Below are 17,711 nucleotides of genomic sequence, written 5' to 3'. Positions count from 1 at the left end.
GAGGTCTTTAACATTATCTGTTGATGAACATGATGAACATTTCACATTCCAAGCACATCTTTAGTATTTCGACTATAAGTATCGGTTACATTTTTAGTGACACCTCGGCAGGTATTTTTAGAGTAAATTGAATGATTTAAGGCCAATTTTGTGTATATCAAGTGCAGACATGCCCTTATCGAATTATAGTTTTTATCTATCTGTTATTGCGGACATTTCTGAGCCACTGTGAATGCTCGAGTAATTTTTGCACTTATTTTTTCCATTCTCCAAGTCAGGTGTTCGATTTTTAAATAAACACAAACCTGAACCATTTAATAAAGTATAATTTAATTCCCAAATTTCATAAACTACTTCATAAGTCAGTTCAAAGATTTTCATTAAATCTTCAAAATTGCATGCACTAATCTAACATGGCAATAGCGAAAATACTTCAATTAAATTTAAAACTATTTATTGCATATTACAAAGCTATTATGTATACATTTTATTTTTTGCATAACAACCACTGATATGTGTACAATTAAACAATCTAAGCGCAGGACGAAAATAACTCCGGGGCATCCTAATATAAAACAATAATAAAACGTATTTTTCCAATTATATTCTTGTTTGAGACAGCATATTTTCTAACTAGTGTCTATATACATAGAGGAGATAATCAGATTTATTTTTGCATTATTTGCTTTCCTGAGTTGTCTTAATTTATGCAAATATGCGGTACAATACTGAGAAATTGCAGCAATTCTGAGCATAATTATCCTACAGAGGGAATTTATGTGACATTGCTATAGTTCGCTCTACAAGAAGGTTTAAAGATAATTTCTATTGTCTGGTTATAACGTCAATTAATTAAATATTTACTATAGCTAAGTAAACATTTAATAAATTTTATTAAAATATATATTTTTAAAATACACTTACTTTTTAAGGATTAATCTTTTCATAAAATATATACCAATATCTTTTCAGACGAACCGAATAATTTTGTTTAATAATGCCTTCACAGTACGTTACTAGTAGAAATACCACTACAAAGTGATTGTGTAGAATGCACATCATATAAACTGTAACAGTTAACAAACCTATATTTTTTGAGAAATGCTACAAAAGCAGATATTTTTAAACCTAAATATTTACTTTTAAATACCAGTAGTGATAGTGTTTGTACATGGGCCATTGCAACTACAGAAGATTCTAGGACTATGGGAACTATCCCAGATTCCTGGTCCACATCTCGTACATAATCCATTTACGCTGCAAGGAATCTCCCTCATTTGTCTGAATTGATGAAGAAGTCCTCTTGCTTTTCTCGCAATTAGTTGACCGTCCATATACATTGCTACAAATATCAGTAGATTTGGTTAATACATGCGTTTTTATCTTGTGAACCTTTTTGCTCTCTATTCTCATTATTTGCCCTTTTTTGTAAAAGAAGTTGTAACGTAGGTACTATAGAAATAAATATATTCTTCCCAGCAACGAGTTGAATATAATCGAACTGTAAGCGACTGTATAAGCAATTTGAATGAGCAACATACATACCAAGTTAAGATTCAATTAATTTTTTTCGTGGTTCTGTTCTATCAAAATTAAATTGACTGCCAATAATCGCATAATATTTTGAATGTTATTGAATGTTTAATTTTTCGGATATCAACTATTAAAAATTAATCCGCTAGTGGTTTGAGGCTTCAAATAGGGCTCATTTTTTTAAATTACTATTTAGGACTTTTTCTGTCAAAAGGAGACATAGTTACTGTTCATACGTTCGCATTATTTTCAGGATTTTACTAATAACTTTAGGCTTATTTCTTAAAAAAACTTGCAAATAGGATGAATTATCTAGTAAAACTAATACTTTCAAGTTCCAAGCAACGATTAGTTATTATAGTTCTGACCATATGAAAATTTTTAAACAAACTATTTTAAGTGCAATTATTATCAGTTTTTCCATTTTCATTTTAAAGGAAATTTCACATCTTTTTTTAAAGGACAATTTTTTCTATATTTATGTAGAATTTTTCGCATGTTTTTCAATGGGAATTTTTGTCAATAGCAGGTGCATTTTAAATAGGCAAAAATACTATCACGCATGTGATTCATTACTTGCTGTTCCAAAGTATTAAGTTCAATAATATAATCAATATTTATGTAAATTACTCATTATTATCAAATTCCTTAGATTATTAAGTTTGTTTTGAATTAATTTTCTGTTAAATTGTGAAAACTTTCGCTGGAATTGCCATCAGCTAACTATGTACAAGTAAAATTATTTCTAAATAATTTGGTGGGTAAAAGAAAAATATACCCCGTTTGAGAAAACCGTTTAACAGGTTGAAAGCCATATTTTTAAGTTTATTTTCAGGGAAATTATTTAAATAAATAGTTGCTATCTGTTGCTTTTTGTTTGAGCTTTCATATATATTGAAGATTATCCAAAATTATATATTCATTATATTAATACAGTCCTTTCTAACATTTAGCGAACAATTAAGCAATATTTAGAAAACAACATTTTTCAGTCCTCATAAAGAGAAATAAAAAACAATGTTGCAATTTAGCCCGCTGTGTTTTGAATAATCGTCGAAGAAATTTAAGTAAAATGGACTCAAAGAACTAAAAGAGGTAAAAATAGAAATTATGAATAAAATGCTGGTAGATCTTAGCTTGTAGGATTAAACAAACAACAAACTGAATTTTTAAGCTTATTGACGCCTAGCATTTAGAAACTCATATTTTTAGATGCGAGTGTCCGAGGAGTTTTCAGAATTGAAAAAAAAAATTAAAAATGTTAATTAAGTAATTGAACAATGTTAATAATTATAGAAATGTTTGCTAAAATTTCGATTGGGTTTACTATAGGAAATTTATATTTTCTCAGATCCAGAGCAGATTGAGATCAAAACTTTTACATGTAATGAGTAAAAATAATCCAATTCGGTCATAAATTAACTAATGTCTGTCAGTACCTACACGGTGCGCAATCCACATTATTTAATTTTAAACGTTCATCTTTGACCGTCAAATTGTAGACGTTCTGGCTTAGCCTGTCGGTTTTGTGTTCTGATTCATGAATTTGTTTAATTTTTAATATTTTTCGTTCCAATCTCAAGCACTAAATACTTTGGTGATTCAGCAATAAGTCAGCGAAACATTCGCAGTTGAAATATGTGGATCAATATAGAACACATTTCCAACAATAAACCCCATTTTAAGATGACGAAAACTCAATGTGCAAAACAGAAGTGCTTTGGTGGTTTCGAAATTAAATAGATCTGAAGTGAAACTAGTCTCATTGAAAGTTTCAAGTTCTAAAACGTAAAGTGTTTAACGATTGTTATTGCTTATGTACATTTTAATACTACAAACTAGACACAAACGTAGCTTTCTATCCAATTTCTATAGTTGCCACTTAAAGCAAATTAAATGTTGACACAAATATTGGCTAAATAATTAATTCGCCTATTTGAAACTTTTTTGCAACATTGCTCAGATTTAATTTAAAAAATGACCGACAACCGTGCTTCAATAAATAGTTCCAGTTTTTTTGATTACTGTTCGACTGGTTTTATATAAACAAGAATAAACACAATTGTCGGATTAAAATCGGATTTCGGTGGACAAAGGTAAAATGTGATCGTGTTTGTGCAGTGATAAAAGTGTAAATCAGTGCGGAAAAGAACATTTTCTGGTTAATAGCAGTTAATGGAAAAACTGTATGGGTTCCTGGTACATTCGGCATCCTGCAATTATCCCGGTGAGCATTTCATAATTATAAAAAACTACTCCCATTTATTCCGTCTAATAGCTGTAATTAGTAAATAGATCCCAACTGCATTGCCAGGTTCAAAGATCTACTGGGAAGCCGCGGATATTTTCAAGTTTTATATTATAAGTGTAAAAATTCGAGTTTCACTTCAATTCTTTTTTTTCGTCCTAGCTCTGGGTTTTGCCAGCAATCACGGTTTAAAAACTTCCGTTGTCTTCTATGTCAAAATAAAGCTCACAATTAGTAAAAGTTAATGTCTTACCTAGCGAGCTAAAATGTAGCAACATTTCATCAGCTCTTAAATCTTGAGCTATCACATCGTCAGCGTATACGGATATAATTGCCAGACACAAAAATAAGTGGAAATAATCGGTTAAGTAATTTGCCCAGCAAGCCTCCCACATTCTCAATGCCACTCCTTCAGTAAATTCTCTTTTGAAGCATCTAGAAAATATTATTTTTAGTTAAGTATGCAATTAGCTCAATCTTGTAAATGCTTACAGTAATATCCATCTGTGGCAGAACAGCAGTTCCATAGCATCTTTGTACTTTTGAAGGTGTTCGTAGAATTTTGGCACCATCAGTCTAACTAGTTCTCTTAAATACCTAAAAAATATTTAAAAATCAGGCACTTTGACCGTGTATTAGATAAGTATAAAAGCTTAGCATAAAATAATGTATGCATTTGCTCCGTGGCGAGTCATCTTCACCTTTATAATCAGAAGCGTAAAATTTGTTTTTTTGGAAGGACGAAAAAAGCTCATATTAACTCTAAAAAATGTTAAGTTTACTTTAGTGATCTGTCCATATCTCTATCAGTTGGCGTAGCCACAAATACTGCTCTTTGCATCAATCCCACAAAACACCAAAACGCAGCCACCTCGTCTTTCAGTTCGCATAATACAGGTGAAAGTAAATCGCTCATGCCTTGTGTGTATCTACAAATAAGCGAATATTTAACATCTAACGAACTATTGTTTCTCTAATACTTACCCCAATCCAGGGTTGAAAATTGCGTAATTGAGCAAAATGTTTTTCATTATTGTTAAGTTTGGATTATTGTCTCCGGCAAAAAAGGGATTTCCTCTATCTGTTCTAACTACGTCTTTTTCCACTACACTCTGTATTTTCCTTCTGAATTGATTAAGTCTGTTCTCATTCAAGTCTAAGCGTCTCCTGGTAATTTCTTCATATTCCTGAAACAAAACATTATACATGGATTAATTTTAAATTAATATTTAATTAAAATATAATATATACATTTTATGTGAAGCATATGCATCAAAATTTCTTTCAAGTTAATATTAGTGAAGTGTCCTGGATTACAAATTCCAAAGTGAATTTTTGCATTTTATTTAATATTTAAAGAATCTGAATTGAGTGAATCGCGGAATTTATAAGTTCATAAACATTCTCTGATCCAGAAACAAATAGATTTGTCTATAGAAGTTTAAGTATAAAACTGTTCGCTAGACGATGGCTGGTCATTTATTGTTCCTCAATCTGAAATAAAATTTGGTTGATCCTAATGCACTTTCTGATAGGCTCCGAAAGATTCACATATGCTTTGACGAAGCTTTAAGCGAAGAACATGAACAATCTCTTAAAGTTTAGACGTTAATATTTGGCTTCGGATTATTTTTTGATAATCGCTTTTTCTATGTCCAGGAAATGTTTTTGTTGATCGTCTTAATAAATTGCAATATTGTTTTTTGTAATAAATTAATTAATACATACCTGTCTTCGAATTTCTGCTATTTGCAATCGTTCTTCAAATGTGCTATGATAAGGATACATGTGAAGCAAAAACGGCCACACTTCCTTCCTAATATCTCTGTCCATTCCAGAAAAGAATACGTATTTTCTCAAAGTCAGATCATCTTCTAGGTGGCCTGCTTCATTGAACAGGCCCCTGAAAACTTCCTCTGAGAGCTTCGGCACTTGGCCTTCTTCCGGATGTAGTTCAATTTCAGACACTTCCGGCCGGCAAACCATAAAGTGTCTGTAGGGTAGATTTTCATCTCCACCTAAAAATATGTACGCGTTAATAGGAATTTTGCCTTTTGGAAAATCTGTATTTCTTATGTAAATGAGATTGAATTAATTAAAAACTTGTGAACATGTTAATTTGAAGCTGGAGTGTCCAGAAATGAATTCGTTATAACTTAATGAGGTTTCTTTTCATCGTTGATGGACGAAAACGCAGCATATTGCGTGTATTTTCCACATTTCTAATAATACATTAAAATCGCATTGGAATTGGTGCTAAATAGAATTATCAGTTATTACTAGTAGACTGCTCTATCAGATGATCAAAATGTTTTTGTACTTGAATTGTACCTACTTGAGCAGCCATTGAAATATTAAAAAAACATTGTATTTTACTATGTAAATTAGCCATCCGCTGGTGTTTCAAGACGAGTAAAAACACATTTCTAAAGCGTCTAAAATTCGAACTCGAAAAAATTTCTTCATTTGTATTTGCAGTACAGTAAATAATTGGCAAAATAGAGAAATTAATATGTGAGTAGAAATTTATTTATAAGTAAAATTTCGGTTGACCAACCAAAAAATGGTTGATTAAAATAATGAAAGACTGAATAACCAAAGATTGAAATGAATTGAAAATTTGAAAAAAACTATCAACCGACAAAAGTTTAGACTTTAGACGGTTGTTGAAATTAAGATTGTTAATTGCTACTTACCCTTGGCAGATTTAATGTTATGCAGTAGAGAATGCCACTGATGTAGCACTTGAGCTAAATGATCTAAACCACCGTGGTGAAAATGTAGAATTTTATATTGCGACTCTCTGGAAGCTACAACTAGTTGTCCGCAAGTGCAGCTGTTGTCGTTAAAAAATAATCTGAAACAACGTAAAAAAGTCGAATAATTGTATTAATGTGCTAACATTATAAGAAATATATCGTGGGCTTAAAGCTAAAGCCGACCAAGTATAAAATATACATTTTTGATAAATAAACTTTTAAACCGGGCCAACACTTATGTCAGTATCTTTTTGGAAACTTGGTCAATAAAAACATAATTTAGTGCACTTGATTTTGTGGCCCTCAGGGACTTCGTCAGTTTTTGAAGACAAACATATTATTTTTTTTAAGTACCTGGACAACAAACACAAATACGGCAATTTTGGACTTGGTCACTTTTAGATTTAAGCCCACGATATATTTATGAAACAGTTTGAATAATTTTTGGCTTTCTAAAACTACTTCAATAACTTCGACCTTTGAAACAATTCTTTTGTTTGATTGTTTTTTAATTTGAATTTTGTCATTTTTGTCAATCCTATTATATTGGAGATATTATTTCTCTTGATCCTGAAATTCAGTAATTTCTAATCACATTAAAATTCACAGAATTTTATTTGTAAACCGTGGGAGTAACTTGCCTCAAAATTTGAGTTTTTCTACAAAGTTTCCTATTACATATTAGCATTATAAATTCGCCTTTTCAATGTCAAACTTGAATGAAATCACCAATTGAATTAAAATATAAGTTGATGCTTTCCATTACTTTGAAATGGAATGGACGCATTCAATTTCACATTTAAAATATAATTTTAAAACACTTGAAAACTGATTAGTTTCAACATTAAAATAATAATTAGTGGAGAGAAAACCTTGCTTTATTGCCTTGTTAACTATTAGAATATATAAAATCGTTTTAATTCCATTTAATTATACACATTTTATGAAAAGTGTTTGTATATTTTTTATACTTTTTTTGTATATCGTGTTAGACACTGAAACACATTAATTTTTTTAGTGTGAAACGAGCAATTGATTTGGATAAAGTTAATATTTTTGTTCTTGTTATGCTTTTAGTCCGAGACTAAACAAGAACAACAAAATCCGCCGCCGAATTATTTGTTCTGTGGCAATTTTGAACGACTGTTTTGCTTCGAAAACATTGAATAGGATAGGTACATGCAATATTCGTTCCATGTAATATTTGTTGACAAAATGTTATTGCTTTTGCTTGCTTAATCAACAACTTCGAAACAAAGGGGTTTTAAAAAAGTCGACATAAAGAAAAGGCCAGGAAATATTGTTCCGCATCTCTCAATATCCTTTGGATTAACTCTGATCAACTTCAGAGAATAGCGTTCAACATTTCTCAATATTCTCTGGAGTATTGTTCTTCGTCCATTTTTAATTGCCGCTTTGTTCACAATATACACAACAAATAATAAAAGACAATAACATTTGAAAAATGTGTAAAGTAAAAACAAATTCCTCGAATAGTCTTGAACACTAAGACTTCTTGAACTTGGCTTTCAAAAAAAAGTAAACTTTAAAGTACGGTACTGAATAAATATATACTTAAACAACTTAAATGAAAACACAAGCCAATTTGTGGACTATGAATTGGTTCTATCTTCACTAGAGATTTAGCAAGAGCAGCAAAAATAATGCGTAAAATGAATATCTTTAATCGAATTTCAATAATATTAACAAATTCATAATTCCATTTGGAGACTTTTTCTAGAATAATATAAATGTTAAATGCTTCATTTTGAACCCCGTCGCCGATTCAAAATGTATATCTAATGGAAGTATAATATAATAAACTCAATTACCTAGTCTATGTCTATGTCCGAAACATTTTAATACTAAAGTCAATAGATATTGAAAAACACATTTTTAAATTTACTATCAACATACCGTAAAGATCTCATCTGGCTCAAGTCCACGCTAAATCTCCTGCATTTATGTAGGCGTTTTGTGTGCAATATTGGAGAATTATTAACACTATCCGGAAAACTAAGATTGTGTTTCTGCATCAAATATTCCGGAGTAGTAATCCAAGGGTATTGGCTATCTGTAGATGTAACGCTGGCGCTTCTGCAAAACTCAAACTGATCTATCGGATCCTTGATGCTATCCGGTGTTTGAATAATTTCTATTTCCGGATTCGAAATGTCCACATTTATATTGATTCCCGTGGTATTCTTGTCGCTCTCCTCCGAACTGATCGACTCAGAAGTGTCTATTTTGTCATCAAAGTTCAGAAAGGGATTCGTACTTTTCAGCTCAATACTGGAAGGTCGAAGCGCATTTTCTGAAGTGCTACTGTTAAATGAGTCGTTGGAAGTCAAACTTTCCAAGCTGGTTTGCTTTTTGTGCAATGTGTTTTGAAGCGGCGTCGTGCACTTTGATAAATCGGTATTTGGAATCCAAGTGAGGAATAATGTGGGTCGTTTCACGTCATTATATTGATCAACAAATATTTTCGTTGTGACTGTTAAATATCCTGAAAAACATTAATTTATTGCAGTAAAATTCGAATAACGTTGGAGTCAAATTTATAAATTTTAAGTAGTTTTACTGTAGGTTCTGCGTCTTTTGCAAATGAACATTCTACCATAAAACATTCCTAAAACAGAAACAAGTGCAACATGATTTTGCAATAAAAAACGCAAATTTTGCAACTCATTTTCCTCAAAAGTCTTTCCATTATGTAGTTTAAAGACGCACGCACTACATAGTTGAAGAAACAATAGGTTAAAAATAATCAGAAGATTTGTAAAACATATATTTCATGAATTTGCTATGTGTTTTGGCAGCAACAATTGCTTCTGTTCATCTTTATTTTTCAATGGCCTCGTTTGATTGCTCTGAGAAATATTTTTATCAGTGCAAACTGATTTATTAAAACGCGAAGTCATTTTAAATTAAATTATGTAACACTTACCTGGATTATGCAGAATATCATTTTCATGTCTTACCATAGCTGGTGGATGCACACAAACGTTATTTTTGCAAAACAGTACCTCATTATTATCATATTTCATCATTTTTTCAGCCGCTTCTTCATAGCCAAGAATGTAGGTTGAAGCCCGTCGTAAAATGTCTGTGAGAGGCATCTGTTAAAAAATAAATGAAAAATTAAGTCAGCAAGTGTTTGCTCAAAATTTTGGCTTGCCAGTACAAGGRAAGGCAAGGAAATGGACTAAGKTTTATTACTTTGCATAAGTTATGGAAACAGGTTAAAACAGATATCAGTCGCTTGCTTCAACGTATAATCCACTTATTCTAAATAATTCAGSCTTTGAAACAAGCAGAGCTACTAAAAAGCTGATAGTTAAATTTGGATTAAAAATGCGCCAATKAAGCAGTAGAAAAYATATTTAATATTGGGCAAAGAGAATTGATTTGACAAAGGAAGACAAATTGGAAATACTTATTAATAGACATAATAATTTTTTTCTGACTTATGCAACTGATTACATAATAGTGGAGTTTCAGCAACATTTCATAAGAAATATTCTATCGTTATACATTGACATAACTTTCAAACTGGCTGATTTCAAGAATAATAATGAAGGTCCCACAATACAAAATCAATAATTCTAACAAAGCAAAGTGAAACAAAAGTTAATAAAGATAAAGCTAAACTTTTTATTGCTGGTTCTCTTATTCGTTTCTAATTTCAAATAACATAATTCAAAATAGCATTTATAATTAAATTAAAAGAAAATTAACGAATTTCAAATTACTAGCCTTAAATTTTTGAAATGAACAAAGTTTGAATCTATAGGTAGGAAAATGGAAGTTTTGTATTTCTTACCTAGAAGACATGCTGGTGATTTTCTTTGTGGGTGAAATCTACATATTTTGTAAGCAGTATAGATGTCGACATAACAGTTCGAGGTTTTGTTTTAAAAAATGTTGATRAARCAAAAACAACTCATTTTACATGTACATGTAAATATGTACTTTTCATATTTACCTTTGGTATAGTTTTTTGCATTAATTTCAGATATAACTAAATCAGTTCGCAACAAACTTTTCCAGGTCCTTGCATGATGTTGTTAGATCACGTACCTTCAATTAATCAAAAAATAGACTGTTTCTAAGATTTTTTATTTTTATTATTACATTAAAAATTCGTGTGTCTAGCATTGCAGAAACTCTTACAAATACTGGAATTAAACATGTTCAAAATATCGAATAATGTATGTGTTTAAAAAAAAACGAATAAATACAAGTAATATTTTCTTTGTTATTGCTTCATCGAAATATTTTTTGACCGCTTCCGATATAAACGCCGAAGATAAAACTAATGTGGGTTGAAATAGTCTAACCTCTATATACAGAATAATTCAATTCATCCATGAAATGGAAAGCTGTGGCCTAAAAGATACGTTTAACTATAATACGTTATGTTGTGCTCTTATTTGAAGCTGGATTTGAGTTGAACTGAAGGAGCTATTTCAAATTCTTTTGAGGTTCTCTGAAGGTTTATCTCTGCATCAACAGCTTCTATTAATTGCCAGAGTACAAAATATCAACGAGCTTCTGACCTTTATTATTTGAATTATTTGTATATTCAATACTTACATCAGATGTTTGTTACTGTAGTTATTAGTAATTTTCTCTTTGAAGCATGTGAAAGCATCATATAAACAGGCACATAAACACAGTTAAAATTTGATAAGTGAGTAAAAGATAAGGTATTCAGATTGGATAAAATTGTTTGCTATTAATAACATTAACGTGCTAAAATGATCGCTTATTATTGTACATCGTTAATGCACTGAGACCTCGCTATCTGGGAAAAAATTACATATTTTTTGTTTTGGTCCTGAATTAATTTTAATGATTATAAATAATGCAGTTTTATGTAGTGCTGTTCTGTTAATGACTATGTTAATTATAGTCAAATATTATGAATTTTGTAATGTTTGTTTTTCTCAGAGATATTTTTTACAATCTGGTCAGTTTCTTACGTTCTAGTCCAATCAAAAATAAAATTGAAGAAGAATTGAAAGTTAAATGACCGCAAATTGTCTGTATTAATGTTTTGCCCTTTTACAGCAAGCAGGTCAATTTGGGGTTTTGAATTTTTTGTCTTATTCAAGTACATTGCAAAAGACGTCAAATTTTAGTTGCTTCTCATAAGTTTATGACTTTAGTTTGGTATTTTTTCCGCTTGTTTAGTAGTTGCGGAGCTTTCTGCAGCAATTGAAATTTTTTGCATTACTTTTTAAATTGCTGTTTAAAGTTTTAATTTGTTTGTTCTTGTACTGTATGATCGCCTTTGTTATTTAAAACGAATCCTATTTTTGTTTACATCTTTGCATCAGTAAGTAAAGTTCTCCGCGATAGCTTACTGGGACTGTTTCAAATTAGTATTTTGAAGAAAGTTTGACTTTCGGTTCCGTTTCCTGGGGTGAACGGATTTTATTATCGAAGCCCTTTAGAACGTCTATTATACATTTGTCAAAGTCTACGTAAATTTCTGAAATATCATTATCTAACCCTAATAGGTCCGTTCCTTGACCTAATTACATTTTATTGTTATACCTACTGCAAGTTGCTGTCATCAAACTCCGATTATATTTTTTTTATGAATTTTGTTTATACCATTAAATTAGATATGTATCAGATTCATTCCTAGATTTTATTTTGCTAGTTACTCGAACTTGAGAATGTCGAAGTCGCTCTGGAAGAAGCAAAGAGATGAAATGGCCATTTTATATGATAATTTAACTATACTTATCAGAAGGGTTTCGACATAAATGATCGCAATGTACAAAGCAGCAACAGCAGAAACGAATCTTAATGTGTCAATTTTTCTATCATATATTGTACTGCTTAATTTGGACAAATTTGGTAATTTAGGAATTAGAACCACATTAGCAAATAAAAGAGCAAAAATGGTGGCACACGACTTTTAATATTATGAATTATTTGTTATAATAAAAGTCTCTCATCCTGTTCCCGGGATCTTATAAACGTTTTAACAAACCATGGTTAAGTAAGAAAACCTGAAAGGACGCCATTTAAAGATAAATAACCAATAAGAAAGTTTGGAATCAATACTTTCAGACCAGTGGAAGTTAAATTAAATGGGGTATGTTATTCAATACGCCAAATCTTCAAGAAGTCGACGAGATACAATTTTTGAGCATATAGTCAACAGCAAAGAATCTATTAAAAGTCTCAGTGGCACTATTTCTACAGTGAACGTGAAATTGAATCTGTATAAGCGATTTTTGACGCTGCGTATTTTTTAATTGATCTTATAAACATAGCTTATTAATTTATTTATGGTAACAATAATAATTATTGCAAAAATGTAGTCTCAATTGCTTCGCAGTTCTGCACATAGCATCCTTATTAATTTTAACAAATGAGCACAATTTTGATTTATTATAGTCTTAGTAATTTACCGAAACCACCTGTCGGTGGCAGAAATGAATGCCAAAACTGCGGACTTCTCTAATTCCTTTACATATTTACATTTTTGAATGTATGTTACTAAACAGAATGCATGCTGGCACAAGGAAATGTAATGAAATTCTGTGTAACTACGCAAACATTTTTATCACGAGGCGGGATCTGTGTCTCAAAATTAGCTCTGCAGCTGCCAAAGTTAGATTTTACGACAAAAATTAGCAGAAAATAACTTACGAAATTATGGTAATCTTAAAGATCGCAATCACCTTTTTCAAGTATCAAAGTTAAGAAGTTTTATTAAGTTAAACCCAAGGATTTAAAATTCTTAAATTTACAAAATGCAAATGTTCAGTTAATACATACATTAAGCAGTAATTTTCAACTTATTTTTGGTCATATCGTGTAATCACGGGAGCTGGGAAATTAAAACTGGGATATCCTGCACACTTGTAGTTGATAAAATGGTAGTGTATAAAAACAGTAGGTAATTGAAAGAAAAATATTAAAAACAATTTCATTTTCATCTGGCCCTTGACGTGCAATTTGTGCGTTTTTAATATACTTTTCAGATTGGTTAATTCGTACAATAAATATATTATATCTAGCTTAATCGTACAGTAATTCGATTAAACCAAATTACATAAATTGCCACTTATTGACCATCATAACGGGAGTTAATGAATAGAACGTTAGAAGTCGCTAGAGGATACTGATGRGGATGGCAGAATTGTTTGTTCAATGTTCATTGAGTATTCTTATATGGAAACGATATACGATTCTCATGCTATTTACGTCTTTTATGTTGATGTTYTGGTATTAGCTCATGCTAGAGCTTCTTTCCTACATTTAAATTGTTCAAAAACTGAAGAAAAGATAATTTTTACAAAAATGTCTAACGGCTATTATTGATCTGCAATAATTTGACTAGAAACAATAAAAAATCAGCTACYCTACTATCGCTTTATTATCATTCWTCGGAAGCAGTACCTATACCTATTAAGAACTGTAATATTTTGAGTATGCAAGTTCGCAATTGTCTCTACTATTAACTCCCAAAACCTTTCAGATGAATTCCTAAACTATATAGACTGTGTATGTATTTATATACTAGATTATAAATCAATTTAACTACAAAATTTTTATTGGTTTTTCAACCTCAAAGGCTTGATTATGTACTTCCTTTATGATATATAGACTAAACGCTTTTGGAACTTGGAAAATGTTTTGATACATTAGCAACTTACCACTTTCAATACTAATTTTTAACTAACACAGAATAGCTTCTACTCACCGTAGCTTTTATAACTATTATCTGTTCAAGCAATTTCAGCTATACGATTTAATGCTCAGTCATTTCTTGTCCCCACTGATAAAGCAGCATTACCATATTTATTGTTATGCAGATGGGCCGAAATTATCACAGAAACACTTTTGGGTAACCATCCAAGACATATGTCGCCAACACACGGTTTTCCGCCATTTTCCTGTTGCCCCCACAGTGCTGATCTTCCACTAGAATATTGATTTTCCTTTCGTCCTTGTGAAACGGGAATTCGGGAAATTCAGAAAACGTGGGCTGTTGCGTTTATTAATGACGACTATATTTTATGGAATATTAAAAGGATAGGAACTGAGTATTTTTGTAACGGGCATAAAGTCATTCATAAGAAATCAATAAGTATTCGTGTTTCCTTTCGTCAATTTAACGCTATTATGTTCACTTTTAAAGCACAGCGTATTGTTCATTAAACCTAGTATGACTAGCAAAATAGTATATTGATCTAATTCAAGCCCTAGATTCTGGTGCCACAGTAATTCCATATCGTCTTCGAACCTACGAATCTACAACTTCGACAATTAAAATACTGCGACTTATTAATTTATAATATTTACGACATTTATCAATAATATTTTTAACATTTCTTCAAAACTTCTGAATTTTCCAGTTTTAGCAAAGTTACTCTTTTTTCTAATTGCTCAATTTTCAAAAAATTCACTTAAAAATACTGACAATTAAGATATTTTTCACGAAAAATTACGAAATAAATTTCATTAGGACACGCGTCTCCTTCGTGGCTTTGTAAAAAATTTGAAATCAGTTTCCAGCTTCGGGTTTTGGACAAAAATTAAATAATTTTCTATCAAAAAAAGAACTAAATAAGCGAAAGTTTATAATAAATTATTTGAAAACTTATAGTGTTTATAGTGTTTGTTAAAAAAATGTGGTTTTTGATTTTTGACGAAATTTTTTTTGCGTTGCTTTGTACTCAAAAACGCTCTATTTTGTAGAGTTTTACATAAAAATACTGACGATCTGGATTTATTTTTCTCGAAAAAGTACAGGATGTATTTATAGCTTTGAAGGAATTTGACAAAAACTTTTTTCGGAGTCGAATTTGGGACAAGAACGAAAATATATTTATCCCGAAAACTATTAAGGTTTCCGCAAAACCGATCACAAAACTAAATTTTTTAATCAAAAACGCAAAAAAATTTAATTTTCTGATGATTTTCTTCGCTTCTGACAGTCATATGGGGTCTTTGCAGCCAAAAATGACAAAATTGATTTTGCTACAAAATTCGCCTCATTGATCGGTTTGCAGGGAACTGAAGAAAACCCTTTTCAGCTTCAACCAAGGAGTTAGAACTCATTAACTTAGAGAGCGGCAACAACTCAAAAGCGGAACTCAACACAGTGTTACTCAGGCGTAATCCATATGTGCATAAGTATTTTTTATTGACACTAATTTAATCTTCAAACTTTCAGATTATGAAATATTAACTCACTGATTATTGAAATGCACTGCATGAAATAATCTAAACAAATTGTTTCGGGTTCGGTCCTCATTAAAGTGTTCCGAAAATCACTCGCAATTTCCATATATTTATCTAGGTAATAGCAGTATGAAAATAACCACGCGCCACGGACCCTCAAGAAAAACATTCAGTGTTGATCAACAAGATTCGTTTTCAAAACAAAGTTACTGCCTTTGAAAAAAGATAGAATTTTTTCACATTTTTATTGCAGTTTGAAAAAGAGTGATTGATAATAAGCGAAAACTCACATCAATTTGTTGTTTGTTGTTAAACAGTTGCTTAAAATCCTAGGTATCTTTTGAGAACGAATGCAGATTCGCTCTCGAAAGTTCAAACCATTTTTTAAATTAATTTCTTTATTATTCTTTGTTATTGTAAAATGGAAACACTCCCTGCGTTTTATCAACGGAAAAAAATTTGAGGCGAAACAATGCCTAACAAAAAGATTTTGAAAACATGAATTCGCCTCAACCTTACAGAACTTGTCTACAGCTGGAGTATTGTTATTTAAAATAAACAATAAAGCCAAACTTACTAGTTCTATGGCCCAAAGTCTAAACTCACATATTTATGTAGATCAAACGGGACATTTTGCAAAACAATCATAAGGCGATATATCATTATTTTGCTTCAAATTTTAAAAAAGCCGAACAGAAATTCAAGATACCCAAATCAACATTAATGCAAGGAAACAAAGGAAAGCAAAAAAGATAATTTACAGTGGGCAGTTCCTAAAAATCACTAGTTTTGCATCTGCAACTCACAAAATGTTTTGCCTTCAAGGTCCACAAACACTAATTAGTTCACCTTATTCTCATCAGCCAACCTTCTTGTGTTGGGATAACTTAACGGGGAAATATCTGGAGTCAATCAAAATTTGAAATCCTGGGTTTGTTTTACACCGCTTTCTGTGATGCGTGTTTTCTGCAGTTTTGATTTTGAAGGCTGAATACTTCTTAATTTTTTTGGTTATCTTAAAGTGAAATCCTAGCAATTTGTGTTAAGGATTCCGTTTCGATGAACATAAATGGGATCGTAAATATTATATATTTATGTTAGTCTAATTTGCCTGCAACTTTGGTCTGTCAGAAATTTGAATCTTTTAATTTTTAAAACTTCAATTATGAGATTACTCACTTAATTGAAACACTTGAGTATACTAGTAAAACTTTTAAATCACGAAATTTCTCATTAAATTATTTCCGAAAATCAATAGAGCTGATGCAATGTTGAGATCGGCAACATTTTTTATGATCATAATTTTGTACGATTCGGGCCTCATTTACAAAAACAATAGCAAACTGCTACAACAAGCTATCAGAACTTGTTATTTGGGGGCTGGAATCAACCGATTTTTTTGAGTTGATGCATTAGTCCTCTTGTGACATGATCGTGCCCTTTCTAAAATCTAGGAGCATTCATAGTTCTTGCCCAAAAAAATATTATTCCTTACCAATTGACCATTTTAAATTAAACAATAATTCTGTCTATCTAATAATTGGAATAAATAAGTTTGCCATCTGCTACCCAATCCAAATAAATAATACTCCTTATAATACAAGGGGACCTTTATTTCATTATCAGAAATGCAAATTACAACGAAACGTAAAATCAGTTTGGAGTAAAAACCCAGTATTGAATCTAATTACAAGTCTCCACTTGTTGGCAAATATATTTCAGTTTCAGCCCGCAACACAAATCGTTCCATGCGGACATTTTAGAGTAATTGTATATGCCCCATTGGATGCAGTTTTCACCTCTCATAAAGTTCTCCAAGAGTCTAGCATTATCTGGCATATATAACAGACGAGATGTTTCTGAACCACCTGCGAGATCTCCAACTCCAGATTCGATTCTGCAAAAGAATAATCTCGCGCGTAAAGGGAACTCCAACTCTAATGATTAGACTAATTACA

General features: G+C 31.1%; 1 protein-coding gene across 4 annotated transcripts in view; it reads right to left on the bottom strand.

Moving 5' to 3' along the window:
• Positions 1-308: 308 nt before the first annotated feature.
• LOC109538360 (TBC1 domain family member 16) overlaps positions 309-17,711 on the bottom strand; it is a 22,609-nt gene continuing 5,206 nt past the window's right edge. The window contains exons 1-10 of one of the 4 annotated variants that reach the window (XM_019905577.2): positions 14,223-14,864; positions 9,488-9,659; positions 8,458-9,046; positions 6,478-6,638; positions 5,510-5,799; positions 4,766-4,968; positions 4,564-4,710; positions 4,274-4,378; positions 4,035-4,216; positions 309-1,342 (exon numbers count right to left, since the gene is read on the bottom strand). In XM_019905577.2, the coding sequence (XP_019761136.2) occupies positions 1,143-1,342; positions 4,035-4,216; positions 4,274-4,378; positions 4,564-4,710; positions 4,766-4,968; positions 5,510-5,799; positions 6,478-6,638; positions 8,458-9,046; positions 9,488-9,659 (2,049 nt within the window). In that variant the 5' untranslated portion in view covers positions 14,223-14,864 and the 3' untranslated portion in view covers positions 309-1,142. Of the gene's footprint in view, positions 1,343-4,034; positions 4,217-4,273; positions 4,379-4,563; positions 4,711-4,765; positions 4,969-5,509; positions 5,800-6,477; positions 6,639-8,457; positions 9,047-9,487; positions 9,660-11,136; positions 11,328-14,222; positions 14,865-17,711 lie in introns of those variants that run through there. The other 3 variants (XM_019905575.2, XM_019905574.2, XM_048663977.1) reach the window with 3 other exon arrangements.

This window comes from Dendroctonus ponderosae, unplaced genomic scaffold (assembly GCF_020466585.1).
Source record: "Dendroctonus ponderosae isolate FM_Combo_2020 unplaced genomic scaffold, Dpon_F_20191213v2 Dpon_F_20191213_2, whole genome shotgun sequence".
In the NCBI taxonomy this organism is placed as follows: Eukaryota; Metazoa; Arthropoda; class Insecta; order Coleoptera; family Curculionidae; genus Dendroctonus; species Dendroctonus ponderosae.
Note: the sequence above shows the minus strand (reverse complement) of the source record. Positions and strands in the feature narration are given on the sequence as shown.